A 26,577-nucleotide genomic window follows, 5' to 3' on the forward strand; every position below is an offset into this window, starting at 1 on the left:
GTGCACGAATCATCCTCTCGGCAGTCGTCCCTTTTGTCTTTTTCTCTATTGCTTTAGTTCTGCACATCCTTTGACTCACCGGAAGAACTTGCGGTATAGGTGTTCTTTGGAACTGCGTGAGGTCTAAAAGGTTTTCTAATTTCCGTTTTAGTTTGAGGTTTTTACTTTTCTCGCTCTCTCTCTCCCCCTCCTTATCAGTTGAGTGTTTTTTCCTTGTGTTGAAGTGACCCCTGGTGGGGATGTGCAGCCACTGCATCTGTTGAGTCCACAGTGAGCCAGTTGATAACTGTGGTTTAATACAAATGTTTTACTTCTCTGTTTGTGACTTTCACAGGTCCTCAGGGTGACTGTGCCAGCTAATACACTGTCTGAACTCGGTAAGCTGCTCACTCTCAATTGCATTTGTTTTCTTTCTTTCTCAGTTTATGCACAAAATCAGCAAAAATTTACAAAATCAGCAAAAGGATGGCAAAAGGACAGAGAACGAAATTTGTCATTTGTTTTTCGCATGTGCTTGCTATTCAAACTAGTTTTTCTCCTTTATCCCATTGTCCACTGTCCACCTGTTCTCTTGCCATCGACCTCTCCCTCCCTTTCGCCTCCCAGAAAGGACTCGTGCAGACCTCAGTGAGGAGCAGCAGAAGCAATATGCTCTGGAGATCCAGGAGCAGCAGGTCGCTGAAGTGGCCAAGCAGCTTGAAGACTTCAGGTGAGGCACAGGGGCAAATATAATTCATGCGTTAAAGGTAGACCTGTACCTACAGAAAAAAATGATGTTTAGGGACCTCTACAATTTATTTTCTAACCAGCATATCCAGTTGGCAGATTTGTTGCAATGGGTGGCAAACTGCAGCCAGGATTTCCACACATTGTTTTCTGCTGTGTTGCTGTTCGATGTGTACAGTACACGGTATCATTTATTGAGGTATTCAGAGGACACGGTACATTTCTGACTATGTGCCATCATCAAGAGACTGTCCGTCTTTGCCTGACAACCAAATCTCATGTATGATACGACAGTGTGGCATTACAGGACATCGTCATTAAAATCGTTACTTCGGAAAACACCAGTGGTATCAACATGACAATGCACAATTTGTGCTGTGCAAAAAGTACTTGTCTGGATGGAAGAAAGCACCGTTGTGTATGCGAGAGAGAGAGACCAAGACCCATAGTGTGTGTATGTGTGTGTCATGCTGTTGGTATATGTCTGCATTAGCCTACTCCTATTGTAACCGCTATGCCCTCAGCACAGGACACCCTTTTACTACTAGTCTTTATTTGATCATTTGGTGCTATTTAGCCTACTTTACTAGTATGTTCAATAGTTTAGTTGTCTTTTGCAAATAAATCTGTCAGATTCTGGATTTTGTTTCAGATACATTATCAGCATGCGTGAATATAATCCTAAATAGCTATAATATCAAACACAAGTTTAACACAGCAATAAAATGACACATTTTATTAGGACCCATTAAGTCTCCCTGGGACCCGCTCAACTGACCACCCATGGCTCCCGGGACCCACGGCATTGAAAACCTAACATCACTGCCGGTGGTGACCTTCAAGGCCACAGCACCCCATTACCTGCAGGATAGGATACAGTCCTACTCCCCTTCCCACATCTATGATCAGCAATCTTACTATAGGTGGCCTATCCCAACCGTCCCTACGACGACCTAGCTAATGGTCCTGGATATTTCTCCATCCTGACATCTTCAATCAATGGTTCTCCGAGTGGGCCCGATAGTGTGTACATTGGAAAATGGTAAATGATACATTTATATAGCGCCTTTTATTCAAAGCACTTCACAATGTGGATTACATTCACTCATTCACACCAATGGTTTCGGTGTCTTGCTCAAAGACACTTTGACACTAACCCAGGGGAAGCCTCAAACCTTCCAATTCCCAAGTGGCTCTCAATTTGTGAGGGTGTGGATCTGTGGAGCCTCTGTTAAGTAATGTTTTCTTTTTAATCATATTACTGGTAGGGGGCAGTTAATTAAAGCACCACTTCACCTCTGGGACAAACAGATCTTATTTTATTGTTGTTTGGGACACGATCAACACAATCCTGAGTTATTTTTTGTGTTCAATCTGTGTTTTTAGACATTTTAGTATTTCAGCATGTAACAACTGGTCATATGATGCACACTGGATTGTGTTGATCGTGTCCCAAACAACAATAAAATAAGATCTGGTTGTCCCAGAGGTGAAGTGGTCCTAATGATTTCATAATTGATTCATCTTTTTCCCATCAATCAGTGACTTAATTAGACCAAAAAATTAGGTCATACAATTATGGTCAATGTCCAATGATGTACCTGAAACCAAATATTTTGAAATTGTTTAATATACCAAGCACTCAAAAAACACTTTGTTTTCATTTTATAATAAAGAGAACTTTTTTGTAATTTCTTACATGATACAGGAAACATGATATGGTCCATGCACTAACTGGCTGCACCACCAGTCAATCACTATTAAATTACTAACATTTAATTTTAATTACTTTCTTTTGATCGACTGTAATCAATAATTAGATTCATTGTTACAACCCTTGTGGGAAATCCAAGGGAAGTTTTGCTTTCTTGACACAGTTGTAAGGCTGGGAGGAAGATGGTGTAGGTGAGGAGGTAGTTCTGAAAGGCTCTGATGAGAATCAATCCTCAGCCTCTTAGATGTACTGTATGCGTATATAACAGAACTCTAACCAATACACAAGAATAGTAGAGCGCTTTCCAACAGTTCTTTATGCTATGCATCAGCTTGCTCTCACTGATAAAAACTAAAAACAAAAATGTATACATTACTATGGTCTCAATAACTTTGAAATCGTTATCAAGGTAGCCAAACCTTATTGGGTATATATGTCATAGTATATAAGAGAAACAGCAGATTCGAGACGCGGAGCACTCGTGTTGCGGCACGGGGCGGAGCAAGCGGTCGCCAATACAACGTACTCCAGGCGGTGCGCCGCTCTATTGTCCACGACACTGCGAGCGGCTACCGAAGCCCCCCTGTATCCACGAAGCCCAAACGAGTTACGAGGCCCCCCTGGGTCCACGAAGCCCCAAGCGGCGCGAAGGCCAGCGGACCTTGGTCCTGCTCTTCGCCCCCGAGCGCCGCAGGCGCGAGTGGCCGCGAAGAGCGGGCCAGGGCCGCGCGGCCGGCGGAGCGCCGCGCGAGTTACGAAGCCGTGGTGAATGCAATCGTTATATTTATGCCCAGGCCGTAAGGCCTGGGCAAGCGCACGTTAAACGCCCTGTCCAAGTGACTACAATGGAGCTAATGGCTAGGCTAGGCTAGGCTAGGCTAGGCTAGGCTAGGCTAGGCTAGGCTAGGCTAGTAAATAAAGAGTAAACACTTCCGGTCTGCGGCGAGTTCAAAGCGTGACGTAACTCTCTTATCCAGTGGCTGACGTCGCCATCTGGTGGTGATTAGTGTGTGGTGAACGTCAAAACGAGTGCTCCTTGACAACTTTTACTGGTTTCTTGAACATACTGTAACATATACATTTAAACCACTCATGTCATGTCACAGATTCAGGCATGTAAAGGCTAAATGAATAAATGATAAGAAAATACATGGTTTGGTTAAATATTCTTGGCAGTGAATGAGTCAACTCTGTCTAAGGATGGGATGATAAGCGATATTATCGTTTATCGTCGTGATAAAAGAACACTCACAATAATTGTATCGTGGAGTTTTAATTTATTGTGATATCGTCCTCAGTCATGCACTTGGAGCAATTGAATTCATCTTTTATTTGCAGAGCTCCAAAAAAATAGCCGATCAACAAGCTCACAACGTGTTGCGACACGTTGTGAGCTTGTAGATCTGCTATTTTTTGGCAAATGTTCCGCCCCAGGATAATGGATGTTTGTGGATATTTTGATTATCGCGATAATTTCGCAAATCACAATTTCTTTGGTCACCATAATCGTGATATGAAATGTTCATATCGTCCCATCCCTAACTGTGTCCCGTGCAGGCAGAAGAGGAAGATGGGGATGACCCCCAACGAGGCAGAGCTGCTAGAGGTGGAGACCCACCACCACACCGACCGCATCCCTGTGGAGATGAAGGAGAAGGCTGTTGCAGAGAACCTTCTGGACAAGATGAACGAGTCACAGTGAGCTTTTTATTATTATTACGGTATTACACTCTTATCCACTTACAAAGAACAAACTGGTGCTAGGCCACAACAAATAAAGGGGAAACAACAAATACAAAATATATTTAAAAAAATATAATGATAACAAAAATGCAGGCATAGCGCCAAATAATGCAAACATAATGAATCACAAATGCTCTCTGTGTGGCCTTGCTCGGGTGTGGCCCAGGTGGAAGAAGAGGAAGACTTGTGGAAGGGCAGGTCTTTTATACTGTGGGATTGGAGACTGTGGGATTGGAGACATTGGCCAGATGTATCCCCTGCCCCTTACCTTCCGGGACACACAAGCAGCGTTGGGGATTGAGCTAGGGCTAGGTCACTCTTGAGTTTTGACAGCCAGTGTCTTTAGAGTGTCTTGTTATTAGAACGATAACAGCCACAAGTCTGTGGCTAATGGAAAGAGTCACTATAGGGATAACCTCACACCACATGCTATTGATAATATAGTAATAAACCTTATTTATTAAGCTCTCATCAAAACCAAAAACATCCAACACCATTTGTTGGATGGTGTTATCCAAAAGCGCCAGGAGTGCATAATTTAATTTGGATATAACCTAATGTGCACAGTACAGAATAATCAAAGGAAGGACCATGCACAGTGAAGATATTTTACAACGTCTAATTAAATTCTTCATTGTCTTCACATAAAGGCAGATGAAGGCCGAAGGGGCCATGAGCAATTTTTCCGTAATTAAATTGTCTCAGACATTTGCGAAATGTCCTGGGTGTTGAGTGCAATCCTGTTGTTTTGCAGTGAACCGCGAGCACAGGCATTTTATGCAGGGGTGTTCACAGTGGGCATCAAGCCCAAAACCCTGAGCTGTAAAAAAAACATGAGAGATACTTCTATTAGAAAAGTTTTACAGAGCAATTGCTTGCAATCCCTGCCGAGCAATTTCATGAAACATTGATTGGGGAGGGAAAGGGAATGGATGTGCATTCAATGAACTTTCTGACAAGGAATATTTTAAGTATTCAGGTCCACTCTGAAGTCGGCCTAAAAAACGACCCATGAAGTAAGAGGCACTATGGTTAAATAAACCCCTGTGGACCATGGAGTTGAGTGCAGCCCTGCATGCAACCTGCATACTTTAACCCCACACAGAGACACACAGAGGAGCAGGTGAAGACAATCATGGGGACGAGAGTTTAATGAGGACAGGAAAGGAATAATATGTGGTTTAGTGATAGAAAGAAGGGGGAGCAAGGAAAGGGAAGGAAGAAAAGGGAGGGGGAGAAAGAAGATGGAGTCAGCCGTGCCACGCTGGCAGGAAGGCTCTCCCATGGCACCATGCCAACTGGAGAGGGGGGGGGGGGGGGGGGGCGTGGGTCGACAGCCACAGCACAGTAACCAGGTGTAGCTGCCCACAAAGTCTGCAACATAGAGATGGGGCAGAGTTGATCCATCCTTGACCCATTGTTCAGATATAATGTGTTTGACTTTGCAACGAGTGAGTCCGACAGAGTTGGAGATGAGGCCAGACTGAGAGAGAAGTCACGACTGTCAGACTTCCATCTCCTCCGGGGAGACGAATGCAAGGATAGAGAGGGCAAAGAACGAAAATGAAAGAAGTAAAAACCTGTGCATGACGACGACTAGAAGAGTCCTTGCATTGATGCAGCCACTTAAGTAGGCTTCAAATGCCCGCCAAGCAGACTGTGTCACCACACTTGAAAGCTAGTTTTAGACTCAATCAGACACTATTGCATGACACTACTGCCTCTCTATATCTCCCACTCACAAAAAGACTATTCAGTTTCACTCCATTCACGCATGCAAACAATCGTCTTTCTATTCCCTGGACTCCGTCTCTCTCCCACACTCTTATCATGCACCCCATCACCCTGCCCCCTCTTGCACTGCCTCAACCACAACAAGGTGACCTCACCCCGTCTGTTTCTCATTGGCCCCATGTCATCCGCTCAGTCATTTCTCAGACTCCCTGATTGGTTGTTCCAGGGAAATCCCGGGGAAACCCCTCCCACCCTTTTTTATCTTCATAGCAAAACACAAGTATCCTATTTCCACAGTCTTGCCTGACCATTGCATCAGACAAAAACATAGTTAAATACTCATTTCCGCCACGCTGGAGCTTTGTTTAACTTTGGATACATCCTGCAGACACTACCAGCAAGACCGAGAGCTCCTGTTTGCAGAAAACTTTAAGAGACAAAGTTTTGAACAGCAAGATTAGATAGCCTGTTGCAGAGAACAACCCATTTATTTTTACTGCTGCAGTTTTAATTATTTGTATTTTGTCAGTGCAGTTAGGGGTACATGCTTTCATGCATCTCTTGTTTTTTTAGCTTTTTCTTTTTTTGTAGCTTTTGTTTTTAATCTCAGAATATGTTCAAGAGCCTCTGCTCTGAACACAACACAACTGCAGTCAAATTTGAGTTGGATCAGGAAAAGCTTAGTCACTTCAGGTTCCACCGACCCAAAACACAGTTAGGAATCAGCCGAGAAAAGAAAAATGCTACTTAAAAGGAAAAGGTGAGTGCTTGGTGCTGCAGGATGAGGCAGTATGCTCTGTCTGACTCTCACTCACACCCTTCTCTAATGCACAGTACACCTATGTCTTTTTTGCTTCCAGATCCAACATCGTCTCAGACGAGGAAAAATGGTGAGTTGCGTTTAAAAATGAAATTAATAATACTTAATAAAACATCTTAGTAAAAAGGGGTGCGTAGCTTTGAACAGCTGTGCATGTGTGTTGTGGACGGCACCTGAATATGCCGGCACTGCTGAGTTCAGTACATCTCTATTTGGCTGTGGTCAAAACACATGTGTTGACCATGCTGACTGCAGAACTACACTACATAGTATATTGTGCTCCTTGAAAGTATACTTTAGATGTGTTTTTTAATGTTACGATCATTAGTATTTTTCAAAATGTTTCACATTTGTTTCGATTGTTAAAATAAATGGGTACATCCACCCAGAAGTCAAAATATGACATCTCTAATCTTGTTGTGAACTTGTATCTGCTATTTTTGCTACTTGTGGTACGACAAACTCATGTATAGGACTTCAGTAGTTAAAGAGTATAGTGGAACTGGTGCAAAAAGTATGTACATACACTTTGGCCTTTGAACATTGATCTGTTGTACAGTAAACAGGAATTCCAATTTGTCTTGCATGGCCTTTGATCACGTGGTAACTTCTCAGAAATACAGTTCACATATTTGGCTGCAACTCTTCACTTCACTTGGTATCTTTTTTTCTGAGATAAACTTTTTCTGTTTCTACTCCACTCTGCCCTTCCTCCCTTTCCCTGCACTCCCTCATCCTTTCTCTGAGCAACTCCTTTCTCCTCTTTATCCCACGCTTCACTCCATTTGTCCTCCTCCTCTTCTCTCCTCCACCACTCTCGTAGCTGCTCCTCCTTCTGTCGTCAGCTTTCCACCTGCCCAGTGCCCACCCATTCGTGCTTTCTCTCCTTCCTCCTCTTATCCTTCCATCCATCCTCACATTTCACCCCACCCAACCCAACCCACTCTCCTCTCTACATCTGTCTCTCCCCCTGTCTCTCTCTTGCTGTCAATTGTGCATCATGTACAGTAGTAGATTCAAACAGTGATTCTCAAGTTGTTTAGGTGCTCTAGTACAATACATCATGAACAATGTTCATAAACATGGATGAAGGTACTTTTTACTGTTTAATTTAGTTTATTTAGGATTCCCAGTCGCTGCTACTTGCAAATGGCAAACAGCTACTCTTCTGGGGTCCACATAGAATATGTTAAAACCAGTTGAGTGTACACCAACAGGTGCAGTGACCTTGAACTAGAGCTGGGCTATATGGACAAAGTGAAATACTTGGTAAAAATACTTTTGACCAAATGCCTCGATAATGTGGCAATAGTATATTTTGATAATGGCAATTTATGTTTTCTGAAAATGTTCAGGAAATAGTGAAAAAAGCAGGTCTACAAGCTTACAACACATTGTGATGTGATGCTTGTCGATTGCAGTGATATTGTCTGGCTAACGAAGGTTAATGTTCACTAATCTTTGAAAGCATAAAATAGGGCATAAGTGATTAGAACCAGGATAAAAAAAAAACACAAGCATATCACAATATTACGATATCCAAAATCCCAGACAATATCAAGTTCCATATCACAATATCAATATAATATTGATATATTGCCCACCCCTAACATGAACTCTATTGTGATTTCTAGATTTGGGTTTGTAACCATATGTCTCCTTTTTTCTCTCTTTCTTAATCCCCATCCTGTAGTCAAACCATCTTTGGAGCAGTGGTCTTCTACATGAAGCATGTCGGAGTGAAGACCAGGGCGGTTGACAGTAAGAAGTCCAGGGGGGGCTTTTTCAGGAGACCAATGAAGGTAAGGCCATAGTTGCAAAAGCTACTGGTTGAAGTTTACACAAACAAGTTAAGAATCAGTCATTTACATAATAGATAAAAGACATTTAGAATTAGTTTGGTGTCGTCTATAAAGGATGTATTTAAGAAGACGCTATGGAGACAATGGTTCTGTGCCCTTTCCTTCAGTTCACAAATGATAAAGCTATACTTCTTTTTTATTTTTATTGTCAAATCGCCTGATGCATTTTAGCTGGTCTTCATGCCATCGGCACCCCTGGGGTCTTCCCGTTTCCTGTCACTCTCCACTATAGGGCATAGCAGTGAAAGAATCTTCACATAATCAAATGTTTTGTGGTCATGATTCACCAGGAGCCTGGATGGCTTGATTCTAGGCTTAAAATAATTGAAATAATTATTTTTGGAAATCTCTTTGGGGAAAAATGTATGGGCTTTGGATCGGTGGTACCTCAAAATGGCCGAGACCGCCATTTATCCCAATAAAGTACATTTCACCCTCTCATCTTCTTGTCTCCTGCTCTCTTCTCTTTCAACTTCCTCTTCCTCTCCTCCTTCCTGTTCTCAGAGTAAGAAGGAAGAGCCCAAGCCAAAGCAAACCAGAACGGGATTACTCCCCAGCTGGATGACTCCTACCGGTATGTATCTGCTGCTGTCAATCATACTGTAGGTGTTGGCCCACGCCCCTTTAGGTTACAGCATGATACACAGTAGGGAATATATATATATATATATATATTAATTAGTTCCAATCATGATAAAAACACAGCATTAAAGGACAACTTTAGTTTTTTACAACAAGGGTTAATATTTTAGATTGTAATTAAAGAATATAAAAGATGAGTGTTAAAATTATTTCATTTACTTCTTTCTATTGTTTTAGAGATTCTTATTTCAGTGGTTGGGGGCATGCGTACAAGTGGCTAAATATGTAATTTTACACAGAATAAGCCCATTCCCAAGATACAACGCAACCTTTCATGGTTGGATGTGACTTATGGGGGCTAGAAGTGTTACTGTAAATAGCAATAAAGAAACTGCTGGCTTATTGTGTTTAAAAAGACATATTTAGCCACTTGTACGCATGCCCGCCCCACATTTTAGCACGGTAAACACGATAAAACAATAGAACGAAGCAAATGAAAACATTTTAACACTCACTTTTTCTTTTTTCTAATTACAATCTAAAATATGAACCCTTGTTGTAAAATAACTAAAGTTGTCCTTTAAGTTATTGCTTTGTATAAATAAATAACTTTAAAGCCCAAGTGTAATAAACAACCAACCACAAATCAACAATAATGATGAGTTGCAAAGATACACATTCATTTGACTGCAGGCTATAAAAAGAAAAGCTCTTTAGTCTTTACTCTTTATTATTCTCATTCAAATTGTGTTTTATCCTTTACAACTACTATTTATTTACTGAAATGGATATTACACTTTGGTATTATTATTATTATTAATAATATGATCATAAATTGAATTTGTGATAAAGAATCTCTTCTGTCCTGCCCTTCTCCTCTTTCAGCTGAAGTCAAAGTTAAAACAGAAGCTGAAGGTACCAGCCGTCCATCCGTCCATCCCTCCCAATCTGTAGAATGGTCCCATCCTTACTAATCCACCCATATGCATGTCTGCATGTATCAAATCATGTTGGGAGGGGAGACCTGTGTGGGGTTTTTTAATTTGGTTTTCACCTCTAGGTTTAGATGTTGTCTTGAATCACTGGTGTTGGAACAAACAATTATACACTTACCTGCATGGCAACTTCATCCTCAGAGTTGTGGAAGTTCCTTTTGCACCCAAAACTAACCCTCTCTTCACAGTAAATCCTGTCTGTCCATCTGTCTGTGTTGTGACCCTTTGTGTGCCTTTTCCCCTGAAGTACCTATGGGTCAACACTACTATATCTGCATATATGTTTTTGTGTATTCTGCTTAATTCCTGTTTCTCTTCTGCTCCATGCTCACTCCCCTCTAGCGGACAAGGAGAAGTTCATCCAGGAGCGCAAGGGGCCGGTGTCTTCCAAAGGCTCTCTAATCGACCCCGCTGCGCCCTCCTCCTTCTCCAGCAGGAAGTCGGGCACTAGTGGCTGCTCTGCTTTGCTAATGGGGTCAGAGCTAAGCGAGGGGTCAGGGGTCAACATGGCCACAGCCATCAGCCCGGAGTGCATCACCAGTGATGGTGAGGCTGGAGATCATATAGTTATATAGTATAGGAGTGCATCACCAGTGATGGTTTGGCTGGAGATCATATAGTTATATAGTATAGGAGTGCATCACCAGTGATGGTGAGGCAGGAGATCATATAGTTATATAGTATAGGAGTGCATCACCAGTGATGGTGAGGCTGGAGATCATATAGTTATATAGTATAGGAGTGCATCACCAGTGATGCTGAGGCTGGAGATCATATAGTTATATAGTATAGGAGTGCATCACCAGTGATGCTGAGGCTGGAGATCATATAGTTATATAGTATAGGAGTTGGGTAGAGACCAGTGCTGATTTCATCGACTAATGCTTTGATGAAAAATGATGACTAAACTAAAACTAAATATATTGACAGTTTCGTCAACAAATAAAAACTAGACTAAAAGGTTAGGGAGGGACTAGTGGAGAACTAAAGCCCGGATCAGATTCTACGGTGGAGACCTATCCACCGCAAATTTGAGGTGGAAAGCTTTCCACCTCAAGTCAGAAAATAAGTGCAGGCCATCATAGTCACGGCCCACGGTGAAGTCCTTTACCCCGTCTAGACCGGTTCAGGTCGACCAATCAGTGAACGGGGTGTAGAGCCTGCCTGTCTGATAGTAAAAACAGAGAGATGTGTTGGGACTCACGGTGGAAAGCTCTCCACCGTGAGGAATGATGTAACATTGTAGTTTCATGACTCAAAAAGACTCGAAAAGACTACATCGCGGTGTAAAGCCTTCCACCGCGGACCCGACTATGATCCGGGCTTAAGTCATTTTATGTTTTGGCTGCTGAAAATAGCAGATCCACGACACAAGCTTGTAGATCGGCTATTTTCAGCATGCAACCAAGTGTAAAATTAGGTATTACAGCGCCATCAAGGTCCGGGAAAATATCTTTTCTCTACAACTGTAGATTTTGTCGACTAAAATCGTATGTTATTGATATTGATAATTTGTGTCCGGGTAGCTCAGTCGGTAGAGCGCTTGGCTTTTGACCACAAGGTCTTGGGTACGATCCCGGGCACGACCAACTCAGCGTATGAGTGGCACGGCTTGTGTGCAGCAAGTACTGGGTGCTGATGGTAGGTGTGGCGCTCCACCTCATCAATCCATCTCCCAGGGGTCTAGTGCATTGTAACGGGGATGACTCCCACGTGTCACCGGCTGATACCGACAATAAGCCACTCCGACCTTCTTGGGGAAAATATTAGATGTACAATAACAAGAAACAAGGGGGTCAGCTTTGGACGTACCACCAGCCATAGCTGCATCTACATCACCTTCCTGAAATATATGCGTGTGTGTGTACTTGTGCGTGTGCATGTTTGTGAGTATATCAGTGAAATAACCTCATTGCATTTTCTCATCTTTCTCCACTCTAGGTGTCCCATGCATTCGCCCAGACCCCCTGCCTCTAATAGAGGGGGGTGAGGTCTTCGTGACAGTCCCAACAGTTGAGCCTGTTTCCCCTGAAACCCCAACAGAGGAGAGCCTAGACAAAGATAGGTGAGGAGAAGTAGTCTCATCCAGTCATGTGAGATGAAAGGATTATGAACAGTGTTTGAGTCATTCAGTCTGAGTGTGACTCTATAATCAATCATGTATAATATAGAGTTAATTAGTTTGCTTACACTTAGATTTTCCATTGTAACAGCAGATGCTGTTGACACAATATTTTATAGGTTAGCGTAAGGTTTGAATATGTTCATAATATAAAGTCCAACCACAGTGCTGAGGCAGAGCCATTCAGTGTCTGGCGCTATAAGGCTGAGGGAGCGTGGTAAAACTCCCATAGCAGTCTGTCCCTGCTGTGTGCTAGCTGTTGTCCTGCTGCCTGCTAGCAAGCTAGCAAGCTAACACCACTGACGGCCTTGAGTTTGGAGATGGAGCCTCCCTCAGTGAACTGCGACCCAGTCGTCCCTTCCAGCGCCCCCTGCCCTCTTACCCCTTCCCTTCATTCTCCCTCACACTTTCCCTTTCCTTGGCTTTTCTTAAAACTCGCTTATCTACTCTTTACTTCCCGTCTGTACATTTGTATACTTTTGTGTTCGTACCGTTGTTTGCATCCTGATGTTGATGTCAGAGCTTCATTGCGTTGTCTTGTTACAGCTGGTATATTTTATGCAATTGTTTTATCTATTTTGACTATGGACATAATGAGATGTACTGTGCATAGATACTGGACATAATGGGGAAATATGGATGAATATTGATCAACACATTGGCGATAGTATTCTACTCAGTGATGGGTTCTTTATGTGAATTTTGTCTGGTGTTATGGCATTGATTGCTGCATTGATTTGTTAAGTGTATAGATTTACATTGCTTGCTTGTGCATACCGGTTTGTTATTGAAGACCAAGCTTATTTTTGTCTTAATTTTTGGCTGCAATTTTGTTGAGTCAAACGGCTAACACTAATAAGTATAGGTTTTAGCTTTTTTGTTACCTGTCCTCTGTGCTTTTGTCTGTCCTCGCCAGATGTTTTTGTCCATCACAGTCAGGGCTATTAGTCCTCTGTCGCGCTTCGCTCCACAGTGTTTGTGGTTCCATGTTGTGGCAGGGCTTTGTCATTGCACTGGGCAGTGCTTTAAAGAGATTCTCTTTTGTGGTACGGAATAGTTTGATAGCCTAACTGGACTTGCATGCTGGGATTTTTAGCTTGCAGTTGTGTAAAGGCCCAGTGCTCGGTTGTGTAACCATGTCATGTCCCGTGTTTTTGCAGACGGAAGACAAGGTGGGTCTCTACGCATTGAGAGGCACGGACTTGCTTCGGGCCTTGCACCACACACACACACACACACACACACACACACACACACACACACACACACACACACACACACACACACACACACATTGACTCTTTACCTAAAACAAACATTCAGTCACACCCTTATACACATGCTGCATGGCTAAGTATTCTTAACTTGCTTGTAAGGATAATACAGTATGAGCTTGATGCCAGAGTAATCAGTAGATTTACAGTCATAGTGTGTGTATGCACGGCATGTACCGTTTGTGAAGAAATTGGAGAACTTATGAGCATAATACATTTTCATTAAGGTTGCCACACTTAAAATGTGCCGGTAGATACAGTAAATGGAAGCAATGAAATGTTACTACTAATGACTACTATGTTTTAACCAGGCTGTGGTAGATGTATTTTCATAGGATTTATTAAGGAAATGTTCAAGTGTAGGCACCGTCGCATACATTTGTCCATGTTGTCTTAACAATATGCATTTCATAAGACATGCATATTTACTTATCTTTTCATTTTCTCTGTCTCTTTCTCCTATATTTGTTTATTTATCGTCCTTGTCATGAATTTCCCCTGTGGTTTTTGTTGTGGAATGTCTTCCCTATTTGATCTGTACTTATCGTTTTGTTATTTGGATCCTCTGTCGCTCGACTCTCGCTGGTCCTCGTCCACCTCGCCCTCACACATCACACGGATGCCTGCATCCGTCACGCTGCTCTCTTCTCCTCTGATGTCTGTCATGACCTCACTCTCTGTTTTTCAACCTCGATAACTTCCCTCGTACCCTTGTCTCCTGCCTATTCCACTTTTCTTTCCAACCCCTCCACCACCACCATCCATACATACCCTTATTACCCTCCTCTGCCCTGTTTGTGTCCGTTTCCATCTTTCCTTCTTCCCTTGCTCCTTCCTTCCCTTCCGGCCTTGTTCCTTCCTCACACCCTTCCCTCCCTCCCTCCTACAGTAGGAAGGTGGGGCGCAGTGAGAGTGCCCGTGTGGACCGGCACTCCTCACGGCGCCGCGGCTCTTCGCGGGCAAAGCAGTCCCGTTCCCGTAGCGACGTGGACCTCCAACAGCCCGCCGGCGCACCATCCACACCCACCTTGCTCACCCCCCAGCACTCGTAAGGCAGACAGACCCCCCCTTTACTCCACCTCTCCCTGGTCAGAGAGGCATACGGCAAGGCCACAATGTCGTCGTTCACTAGGAGACTAATTGGAAATTAGTCATTTATATGTATTGGTCCTTTCACAAGAAGACACACCATGTCCAAACTAAGTTGGCTTTGTTGGAACTTTTAACAAAATATTCTAGTTAGGTATAATGTGCATACTGATGAGACAACTTATAATAATAATAATAGTGACATTCACCTGGGTCAATTAGATTGGAGAGCAGTGTATTCAAATGATTTAAAAAGTCTCTTCGTGTGACGTACAAGACTCATACTAATGAAACAGTATATGCTGTGTAAATACTAACATGGACAAAATCATAAAATGAAAAACCTTCGGTTGACTGTATTCAGAAGGTTGTGGGTTCAAATCCACACAGATCATTCAAAGTGGTGAGGATCTACCACACTGCAGGAAAGTCTATTTTAAATATTGTGTGCAGCCTTATCGTCAGACTCTAGCTGAAAACACTGCAGATTTGATCTACATCATGATTTAACACTAATCTTAAACTGGGACAGTGTGGTTTCTGGTCTGGACTGGACTGGTACAGACAGGTTGTCAATTCAACAGTACAACCGTTTCATGGCTTCCTATCGGCTGTGAGATGGCTCTGTCGCTAACCATTGACCTTAATGGTGACGGGTAGGCAGTGAATAACCGTCTGCTGTCACCACTGACTGCATTGACACACTTAAGCTCTTTAGAAGAGTGATCATTAAGGCTGGTCAGTATCGATTTATTGGATAAGCGTTGGTCTCAAACGAGTCAATCATTCCGGGCTACCTCACTTCCTGTTGCTACAGGAAGCTACTGTCAATGATGGGAGATATTACGATTTCAAGGCTGAAGGGAATCTTGGCTTGTAAAATAGTAAAGGATCCTGGGTAAGGAGGAGATTAATTGATAGCTTTTCATTGGACTTGGTTTTTGGTATTTTTTCTTGGAACTCAAGCACTGATGATGCAGTTTCTTCTGGGAAGAAAGTGAGAGTTGATGGTCATTGTTCATTTTTCTGAAAAGTAAAGAATCATTACTAACACTTAAGATGTTACTGTTCTTATGTCAAAGTCACATGATCCCTAATAACTTCACACACATATGTTGTGCAAATTTTGTCACATCAGGTGTCACTTACAACAGCTGGGATATTGCACATTTTGTAACGCAACTGTTCAATTTGCATATTATCTCAGGCAATGGCTTAGAACAGCGGTTCTCAAACTGTGGGTCGCGCCAAATCATTTCCCTCATAATTTGGGGTTGTGGTATAAAAAGGTTTGAGAAACCCTGGCTTAGAGTGATGTTGAACTTTGCTAGAACCTCGAGTGATAGTCCAGATATTGTCGTTCATCTGATATCTGTTGTTTCTGGTTGCTTGTTATTATTTTATTTCATTTATTTCACATTGGCAGAATCTTCGACCTCGGAGTACAGAAGCAACAGATAAGGATCATCAACAATATTTAGACTTATACATCATGTCCAGATAGCTATACAACCCAAGGTTCTGCAAATGTTAAACATCACTTTCACAGCCCTTACGTTGTCCTGACTTGTTAACCCTGCCCCCCCACCTCCGGTCCTACCCCCCCCGCCCCTTCTTACCTCCTCTGTCCTCCTTCAGCACGGATGGGCCACTCTTTGTTACGGAGGTTCCTGTGTCCTCCCCCACCGGTCCCCCACCCCAACTGGAGGAGATGGATCCCCGTTTCATTGAGCTGGAAAAGGACCCACTCAACTGGAGGGAATCGGCCTCTGCCGACGCACTGGGCAGCCTGAGCAAGAAGGAGATCAAGAGACAGGAGGTCATCAACGGTAAGGAGGTGGACATCAGATGAGACTTAAGCCACTTAACCACAAAAAAATATATTCTTTTCTAAGATTTAGTTCCCCCTGCCTATGATGACATGTCCAAAATTGTGATAAAGTGGATCATCTTATTGTAATTAGATTGTGTAGTTGGAGCAGGATAGCAGATAGTTACTAGACCACCAAGTAAACAATGACAATGGTATCACAATACATAACAAGATCTACAATCCACAATGCATCGCATCCTTGCTGCGTTGTGAACTTGTAGATTGGTTATTTTCGGCAAGCGACATGTCATACGAGGACTGTTTCATCTAGTTCTGAATATGTGATCTTAACTAGCTATAGCAACGCTGTGATTTTGTGTTTGATGCAGAATCAATTCTGCATGTAACCCTGTATCCTTAGCAATAATAATTATCGTGTTAATTCTTGGCCTCATTTTCTGATAGTGCAGCTGTGCTCGAGTTAGCAAGTGGACGATTTAATTGTGTTCCAATGTTAGACATGGGATTAGGGCAGAATGAGAATGCAGTCACTTAATGAGGCTGTCACGTCCGGAAGACAAAAGATTTATGATGTTTTTATAAGGTCTTTCACTTTGCCACTTTATTTTTTGCTCAATAAAACATCCTGGAAGCTTGCTGATAAAAAGACAGAAGAGACAAAAAACCTCTGCTGTGAAATGATAAAAAGTAATTGAATCTATGCAGGTGTGATAAGAGACCCAAAGAGGCTCCCTTATGCAAACGTCACCTCAGATGAACTGAAACACAAGGCCAAAGACAGACTGACTCTCCTCTATTACTCCTGCTGCTCCTTCAGAGTTGTTTGCAACCGAGCACGCCCACGTGCGCATGCTGAGCGTCCTGCAGATGGTGTTCTCCAAGCCCCTGGAGAGGGAGGAGATCTTCACCATCAACGAACTGGCCACCATCTTCCCCAACCTGGATGAGATTATAGACATGCACTGTGAGTACGGTACATTAGGGATGGGACAATATGACATTTTCATATCACGATTATTGTGCCAAAAGAAATCGCAATTTATTATATTATCGTGATAATCAAAATACATTATCCTGGGGCGGAATATTTGGCAAAGACATTAAGAGAGTGAAAAAAAGACTATCAAGTATGTATCAAGTACGTATATTATAAGTTCCTTTTACCAATAGAGGGTTTAAGTGGTACCGGATATGCAGCTCGGAAAATACAAGGTGGATTTGTCCCAGTGCATGACAGAGTTAAATTAAATCTCCACGATACGATTATCGTGAGTGTTTTTATCACGATAAACGATAATATCGCGTATCGTTCCATCCCTACGGTACATCTCTATTTTTGTTTTATTTTATTGCATTCATTTTCTCTTATGCATCTGTTAAAAAACGGACGAGAGGTAATAAAATGGGTAACATAATTAAAAAGTGGAAGTGTCTTTTCCACTTGTTTACTTTTCTGACTAAAGTATTTAAATGTGAATCCAGATACCTTCTATGAGCATCTGAAGAAACTACGTCAGGAGGACAATTACATCGTCAGATCCATTGGTACCACCCTGCACAACAGAGTGAGTCCCTCTCTATTGTTGTCTCCTGTCCGCCATCTAGCTGTCTCCTCAGCCTGTGTTCCCATCCTGTGTCCTGAGCATGTCTCCCTAGCCCAGGGGTCTTCAACGTTTTCAGGCCAAGGACCCCTTAGTTGGTGTGACCCCTTAATCATCAGTGTCTTTTGAAATCATGTCAAAATTTGTGTTTTCAGATATTTAACCACTTGAACCGTCAATAATTAAAAAAACTTGACCTTTCACTCTGTACTTAGTCTACTCTTTTTTTCCCCTCTACACCAAAGCTCTTTGCCGAAACTGCGAGGCGTTGTGAGCTTGTAGATCGGCTATTTTTGGCTAAAGTTCTCCGAATATGGACGTTAGGGTTCAAGTGGTTAATATTAAAAAGGAAGGGGAAAAAAAAGAGTTTCTATCACGCAAAGGAGGACCCCCTGTTGAATACCCCTGCCCTAGCTTGTTTCCTTCCCTGCTCCCTGCCATTGCGCTTTCTCCTTTGTCTCCACAGCCTGTGTCCTCAGCCTCCCTTATGGCTCAATGCCATCTTTCTGTCTCCTATCTGTGTCCTCAGCCTGTGTCCTCAGTCTCCCTCACAGCTCCCTGCCATCGCTGATGTGCTTTCCATCTGTGTCATTTTCTCACCTGCGGTCACCTCTCTCCCTGAACCCCACCTACCGTCCTTACTTTCTTTGGCATTGTTTCTGTGTTCCATCTCTTTTCGTCTCATCTTTTGCTATTTGCTGTTTATGCACCACAATGGGATATCTCTCAGGTTTTGTGTCCAATACCATTACTGTGTGTGTGTGTGTGAGAGATTTGGTTTTTGCTTATTGTTATGTTCCCATGTATGGACTGAAGTTATTACTGAAAGCAATTTCACATGGCAATACAGATCCCAATCCCAGTTGCATTAGCTCCATCTAGTCTACTGCAAAGTGAGTTATTTGTTTGGTAAGGTAATTGTATACTGGTCTCAATGTATGATAATATTTCCATATCTGTACTCCTCTATTTCACGATAAAGCACCGAAAAGCCATTTCCTGCAGCTCAGGCTGCATGGCAGTAGCAATTATAACCCTAACTATAATAATGTCATGTTGTTCCAAACCCAAAGCGTATTTATACCTCTGTGTCTGTTTTCTCAGTTTGGCGGCACAGAGGGGGAGTGGTTCCAGAAACTGACAGCTCGGTTTTGCAGCCACCAGTCTTGGGCGCTGGACCAGATCAAGAGTCGTCAGAAGATAGAGCCACGCTGCAAAGCTTTCATACTGGTATATATTATACATTACATAATACAAACGCACCCAGTTGTTTTCCTAAATACTTTAATCAAAATCAAAGTCTCTCGTAGACACGCACGCACACACACAAGAAACACACACACACAAGAAACACACACACACACACACACACACACACACACACACACACACACACACACACACACACACACACACACACACACACACACACACACACACAGGGAATTGAAAACACAACAGAAGCAGAGATGCATGCAAGCTACTCAGTCAGACACAATGTGTGCTATAGTCCTAAACTCAAAAAACTATTGTGCAGACTTTTTATTTTAATTTGATTTACTCTGTTGGGATGCTTGAAGCACAAGAATTGCAGCACAGATAAAGCGGTTAAAAACTATTGGACCTTGGAAGCTAATGATGGAAATACGGTGACATAGATTACATACAGGCATTATCTCCATCTGTCTCACATGCATTAATTCTGGTTGTGTGTCTTTGTGACTCCTGATGTCTTTGTTGTGAATGAAACCCTTAGGGAGGTGTTTATTCTCGAGGTCGGCTGCACTTTTGACTACAGCTTGGAAGAAGCCTTTCTAACCAAAGTGCTGAAATATCAACAGCTAGTGCAGACCATCTCACAGCTAGGCTACAGATGTAAACTTTTAGTTTTTATCTTTGGCAGCCTTGGGCATGTGCACAAGTTGGTTGTGAGGGGCTTACTTATGGCAGGCCTCTCCAAAAGGAGGGCCAAACAGTTATCAAGGTATTGCTCAGTGTCCGCCATTATAGGAAGCCGCTCAATTTGGAGGAGGCGTTGCTTCCTCTACCCATGACTTATGTCCGCTGTCTGACAAGTATTGAATGTAACAATGATTAGCCGTTCAGGCTCTTTGTAACTGGCTGTTCTTTCATATTATCTGACTGCACTGTCATTGTTTATGACCTTTGTATGAGGCTTCCTTGTACTTCTGTTTATGTGGTCATAAATAAACATTTCATGTGTGTGTGTGTGTGTGTGTGTGTGTGTGTGTGACTGTGTGACTGTGTGTGTGTGTGTGTGTGTCGTCTTGTCTTGTCTTGTCTGTCTGATAGGAGGCAGAGAGCAAACCACAGTGCCGCAGGTTACAGCTAAAGGACATCATTCCTATAGAGATGCAGAGGCTGACCAAGTACCCCCTGCTGCTTGAGAACATCGCCAAGAGCACAGGTGTGTGCGTGTGTCTGTATGCTGCTACTTTTCAAGTGGAATAATCATCAAATGGCATCATCTACAGGGAGGCTATGGTTCATGTGGTTAAGCAGCTGAAACTCCTGTGTGTTGCGTGTCCCCCACAGAGGACCAGGTGGAGAAAGAGAGCGTTCAGCAGAGTGCCGAGTTCTGCAGGAAGATCCTCAACCACGTCAATGAGGAGGTGAAGGTCATGGAGAACTTGCTGGTGAGTGACATGCGCAGCAGAGGACTCGACACGCCACCGCACAGTGATTCAGCACCAAAAGGAGCATACCCTTGAACACAGTTTCATCAGCTACTACAGATCAATCACAAATGTGCCATTCTTTTCAAAAATGCCCGAAAAAGCAGTGTCTCAGCAACTCATAGATCACCTTACATTCAATAATCTGTATGCGCACCTCATCAATCCGGGTTCAGAAGATTTCACAGCACAGAAAGTGCTCTGCCACAGGGGGTAAAATAATTACTACTTGCTTCGGACTCTGGCTCAGTTTCAACACTGGTGCCCTTAGACCTCAGTGGAACATTCAAGACAATTCATCACAAAATTCCCCTAGATCATCTAGTTATATTGGCTTCTCTGGCACTGCTGTCTTCTCATTTAGAACATACTGTATAACTGACAGATCTAACTTTGTTTTACACAACTACTGCTCATCAGATCAGTGTTTCAGTGTACCACAGAGATCTGTGCTTGGGCCTATTTTCTCTTTTTATAATGGTAAATAATCCAGCATTATAAACTAGGTTACATATCCATTAAGCCTGATGTCTGTCATCAGCTGATAAAGTTAGAAGAATGTCTATTAGAAATCAAATATTGGATCTCATCTATTATTCACACTGGTTCCATAATTTCATTAAGCCCTAGTATTAATAATCTTGGTGTCCTATTTGATCCAAATCTCTCTTTTGGAAAACTTCACACATTGCCAAGATCTGTCCCATTTTTCTTTACATGGCTGATGATGAACCAATTGTTCATGTATTTGTCTCATCTAGACAATTGTAACACGCTTTTCTCTGACTTATCGAATTCAACAATTAGTGAATTACAACTTGTACAAAATACTGCTGCTTGGATATTGATCAGTTTCTACATTTCCTCTCCCCTTTACCCTTTCCTCTCCTCAGACTCTCAAGGATTACCAACGTAGATTGGACACATCAGGGCTCAGACCCAGTAATGAACTATATACTGAATACAGGGTAAGATTCTGGACAGTGTCGCTTGATCCAACACTGACTTTTCAGTTGTTTTGGCATGTATGTTTTATTTCCATATGTTGTGTCTTAAACAACTCAGAGAAAACTAAGAAAACAAAAGGGCACTCTAGACTCTAAAGACACATTTTGAGTGAGGAAAGGCAGAAACTTCGGGAAGGATCACAAATGCCTCACACAAAATGTACACAATGGGTGCAGGGAGGCCTATCCAAGAGCAAAAAAGCAAGAGAACAAAGCTATAAATGATTAAAAACACAATTATATAATGATCAATAAAATCAACAAGGAAGTCAATTTAACACATTTGTGTGACAGTCAGTGAATCAAATCCACAACCCTTTTTGTTTCCTTACAGCATTATCTCTTCCTGTCAGACGCTCATTTTAAGTTGACATTGTCATTGTGGATGCTACTGTCCTTCATCCCCCTTCTGCTCATTTTAGAAATCAATTTATCTCTCTCTTGTCAGAACATTGACCTCACCCAAAAGAAGATGATCTATGAAGGTACGCTTACGTGGAGAGTCACCAAGGAGAAAGCTATAGGTAATATAACTATATTATTATTCATTTCTTATACACCCAGCATCCATTAACACTTATGCTGCCGTTGACATGTCAGCTCATCAATGAAAGGGTTAATACCATGACGCCGTTGACGAGGCACCTCGTCACACTTACTGTAAAACTGTATTACTGTACGTCTTGGCTGTCCTTTCTGCATCGGTAATGTCCGCGATTTGTTTACTGCCCACGTTTGGCGTCCACGCGAAGTGAAGCTCCTCCATTAGAAATCCATTGATCTTTCAATAAAGAGACTTCATTTACTCGAACAAATACATTTTGATCCCAAGGCTGGCATGTTTCGAGCTAAATCTGCATTTGTGTGGTGGCCGCCATGACACTTTCATGTCAACACACTGTCACGTGACTAGATGGGGTAAACGTGAAAAAAAGAAAGTAAAGTGGAAAAAAATCGATTAAAGTTACTGTTAATGTACTGTAAGTCTATTGTAAGTAACGTTCTTAGCAACACAGCTTAGATCGGATAAGATGATGATAAATAAGGAACGGTTTTGGACATACATGGTTTACCACCCAACAGCAACAATGTACGAATGAGCCAGGGACCGGTTTAAGACATTTATTCATTTATTTTATTGGTCTAAATTAAATAAGTTATCCGATTTAAAAAATGATCTTCTATTATTGCCAAGCTCAGCCTTGTCGTTTCAGAGTGGCACAGCTGGATTAGTGTACTGTGTTAATCAGTTGCTTCACTATACTGGGTGTGGCCAGCAAGGGAAAAGCAGGGAGACGTAAACATTTTGGGAGGTTGAATGCTAGGCATGCTGCAGAATGCTGGATCATTTGGAAGGGCTTCAGTGAGCATGTCGGGAGGCATTTATTAATGATGGCATTAGAAAAAAGAAGAAAGAAAATAATAAACTGAAGAAAAGAATCCTCACTATTCTGCCTCTCTCACCCTCCTCACTCATTCTCCTTCTCCCTTCTCCCCATCTCTCTCAATCTCTTCCCCCACCCCACCCCACCCCACCCCAGAGGTGCAGTGTGTCTTGTTGTCAGACCTCCTCGTGCTGCTGCAGAAGCAGGACGACAAGATGGTGCTGAAGTGTCAGAGTAAAAGTAACATCGCAGTGCAGGAGGGAGGCAGACAGATGCTCAGCCCCATCATCAAGCTGGACTCTGTCTTCCTGAGAGAAGTAGCCACAGGTGGGACGCACACGCACACACACACACACACACACACACACACACACCCAGCACAGAGTCACACACCTAGACACGTTCACAGCACACACATCCGCACCTATAGACTCATGCACAACACTGACCGGAGCACACACAGCACATAGGGTACTATGGTAGCCTGGGTACCAGCCTGCTACGCTACGTTCCGTGGATTTGTTTTGTCACTTCGCTACTCAGTCTGGCCATGATTCAGTTGACTCGCATTTCCGAACGTCACTTGTGACGTAGGCGACGTCGTTGAACAAATCAGAGTAGGGTAAGGGTAGCTACAGTACGTGATTAGCCAGCCAATACACACTGGTGTATTTGTCCTGCCCCGCACCACAGACCAATCGGAAGCTGCGGGTGTGTTCCAGACGCTTTCTATGCCCCACCTCCATTTTGGAGATGGGAAGCTTTCCAGACTGAGTAGCAAAGTGACAAAACAGATCCACGGAACGTAGCGTAGCAGGCTGGCACCCAGGCTACACATAGGGTGCAACTACTGTAACAATTTTCACAATGGATTAATCTTTAGTTGTTGTTTTTAGTCTGTGCATTTAATTTAGACCACAAATTTACAGTAAAACAACACAAAAGCATGTGATATGAACTCATACTGACAACCAGTCAGAAAATCACTGCTATAGACTCTCTCTTCCTCTCACTCGCATACGCACGCTCGCATCCATACATGCTACACGCACAAGACACAAGATCAACTTGTCCTGCTGTGTGTGTCTGTCAGATCGCAAGGCCTTCTATGTGATCTTCACCTGGGACAGCGGTGCTCAGATCTACGAGCTGGTGGCCCCGTATGTACCGGAATGTAAGGGGTGAGTAGGGGAGGGTCTGGTGGTCTACTTCATGTTCAAAATGTTGTCTAGCCTTTTTTACTGGAACTGTAGGACAAGGTTTGTCTTGACACCAGTCCAGATCCACATGATCTGATTTGCTTAACTTTAGTCAGTGACTAAGATCTAAAGTACAATTAATTGTTATTTAGTGGTTAAATAAACCAAGGACAGAGGATATTGTCTAGTTATTATTTGATTTATTATTGTAATATTAATAATTTAATGCTAGTACTGTAGCAATATATTTTAGCAAGTATTTTAAAATAGGATGAATTGTGCTAAAGGTTTTGTGTATTACTTCCTGTGTATGTGTGTATATCTGTGTAGCTGGACAGACGTGATAAAGAAAGCGGTGGACGATCTAAAGAAGAGTGGACTTCACCAAAAGCTGCCATTGCCTCCAGGTGGAGGACCCCCATTAAGTCCCTCAGCGTAAGTCTCTCTCTGTGTGTGTGTGTGTGTGTGTGTGTGTGTGTGTGTGTGTGTGTGTGTGTGTGTGTGTGTGTGTGTGTGTGTGTGTGTGTGTGTGTGTGTGTGTGTGTGTTATGGTGAGAGAAAGTTCTCATTCATCGCTTGCAGTGTTCATTTTGAATAACTTCAAAATAATAGTTTATATAAAATAACTAGTTTTTGTCATATTTTAGTCATCTGAAACGTTATAGTTTTAGTTGGCTAAATATCATAAGGTTTTAGTCGACTAAATCTTGGTGGGCCTTGATGGTGTCATAACTCATAATGCCTGAATGCTGCAAATAGTAGATCAACAAGCTCACAACGCATCGCAGCGTGACACATTGTGAGCTTATAGATCTGCTATTTTCAGAGTGCAATACCAGAGCGCAACCAAACATAAAATGACTTGTCTTAGCTCTACAGGATCTCTCCTCCCTCCCTCCCTGACATTTTAGTCTAGTTTTTATTTTGTCAATATATTTAGTCTTAATTTTTGTCATCATGGCTTAGTTTTTATTTAGTTTTTGTCAGAGAGTGTTCACGAAATGAGCACTGATGGCTTGCCGAATTCCCCACGTCTCAAACCTCTCTAATGACCATAAAAAAGGACATTTCATGCCAGCAGTTAGTGCTCTTTGATTTATCTTGATGTAAAAATTAAGATTGCCAAATGAACTAATTCTGCTATACTACCGGTGTCCCTCATATTTGGAATAATTGATGTCTTTTCGCTCGTCTCTCAATCTTTTACTTCCATGTTTTTCTCTCAGGCTCACTGTCCCCTTGAGTCCCACGGAGAATGGAGGGCTGAAGAGCGCCAGCGGTGAGTGAGAGCTCCCATATTTCATCGGCGGAGCGCTATCGACTTGCAAACCACATTCAGTGTTATTACTATGCATGGTTAAAGGCCACAGCCCGCCTTTAAAGCTGCTGCTTGTCCGCAGATCGAGATAAGGATGGCCTGACGGATGACAATTCGACCAACACCCGTCATCTGCTGATCGACTACCTGTCGGAAAAAGGCTTCGACCTGATTGGCCACACCAACAGTGACCAGGAGCAGGAGAAGGTGGCCAACTGCGCATTGGATGAAGGTTACACTTTTATAACTTTCCTTCTGTCTTACTTTGGCCCAATTCCAATGTCCGCCCTGAGTCCTCAAGCCCCGCTTCCTCACTGACTTAAGTGATGTCAACTGGTAAGTGCCTGAGGGTGAGAGGCTGCAAGGGCTTCAAATGGTATAAAATGGGAGCGCACTTTAGAGAGTCCTTCATTCACAACACTTTAAATAACTTCTAAAACTCTTACTGTGCATTCATTGCTTTAAAGGCTGTGATTGTATATTATTATTATCATTCATTTTAATTTGAGTTTAGATTATTGTAATATTATTCATTTTAAATAGTATTTCCATATTCTGTATTTACTTTTCTAATTTCCTATCTTTACTAAATATGTACCTTCCATTCCTATACTATTTGCTGACATTCTAACCGCAATGCGATACCAATTTGCAGACTTAAATGATTGGCGTTTGGAGGACTGCCCTCATTCCCCTGGTAACACTATGAACTGTGGGTAATTCTGCATCGATGATGACTTGCAGAAAGGGTGCATAAAGGGCTCTGCCTGAGCCCTCACTGAATTACCAATTTAAAATGGGACAGCCCTTAAGCCGGCACAGTCTTCACATGAGCGGTTTGGAATTGGGCCTTCCTTTCTGTCTGTCATGCCTGTC

General features: G+C 42.6%; 1 protein-coding gene across 2 annotated transcripts in view; it reads left to right on the top strand.

Annotated features, from left to right (window-relative positions):
• arhgef1 (Rho guanine nucleotide exchange factor (GEF) 1) overlaps positions 1-26,577 on the top strand; it is a 60,728-nt gene that overhangs the window by 26,347 nt on the left and 7,804 nt on the right. The window contains exons 4-25 of one of the 2 annotated variants that reach the window (XM_080754389.1): positions 335-377; positions 607-709; positions 3,998-4,138; positions 6,778-6,807; positions 8,431-8,539; positions 9,104-9,173; positions 10,067-10,096; positions 10,519-10,722; positions 12,118-12,241; positions 16,300-16,490; positions 17,313-17,459; positions 17,978-18,060; positions 19,201-19,326; positions 20,410-20,524; positions 20,653-20,753; positions 21,686-21,760; positions 22,248-22,323; positions 23,341-23,511; positions 24,278-24,365; positions 24,714-24,818; positions 25,610-25,662; positions 25,784-25,933. In XM_080754389.1, coding sequence (XP_080610515.1) covers positions 335-377; positions 607-709; positions 3,998-4,138; positions 6,778-6,807; positions 8,431-8,539; positions 9,104-9,173; positions 10,067-10,096; positions 10,519-10,722; positions 12,118-12,241; positions 16,300-16,490; positions 17,313-17,459; positions 17,978-18,060; positions 19,201-19,326; positions 20,410-20,524; positions 20,653-20,753; positions 21,686-21,760; positions 22,248-22,323; positions 23,341-23,511; positions 24,278-24,365; positions 24,714-24,818; positions 25,610-25,662; positions 25,784-25,933 — 2,335 coding nt within the window. Of the gene's footprint in view, positions 1-334; positions 378-606; positions 710-3,997; positions 4,139-6,373; positions 6,678-6,777; positions 6,808-8,430; positions 8,540-9,103; positions 9,174-10,066; positions 10,097-10,518; positions 10,723-12,117; positions 12,242-16,299; positions 16,491-17,312; positions 17,460-17,977; positions 18,061-19,200; positions 19,327-20,409; positions 20,525-20,652; positions 20,754-21,685; positions 21,761-22,247; positions 22,324-23,340; positions 23,512-24,277; positions 24,366-24,713; positions 24,819-25,609; positions 25,663-25,783; positions 25,934-26,577 lie in introns of those variants that run through there. The other variant, XM_080754390.1, reaches the window with a different exon arrangement.

Source organism: Nannobrachium achirus (assembly GCF_963921795.1).
Source record: "Nannobrachium achirus genome assembly, chromosome: 2".
In the NCBI taxonomy this organism is placed as follows: Eukaryota; Metazoa; Chordata; class Actinopteri; order Myctophiformes; family Myctophidae; genus Nannobrachium; species Nannobrachium achirus.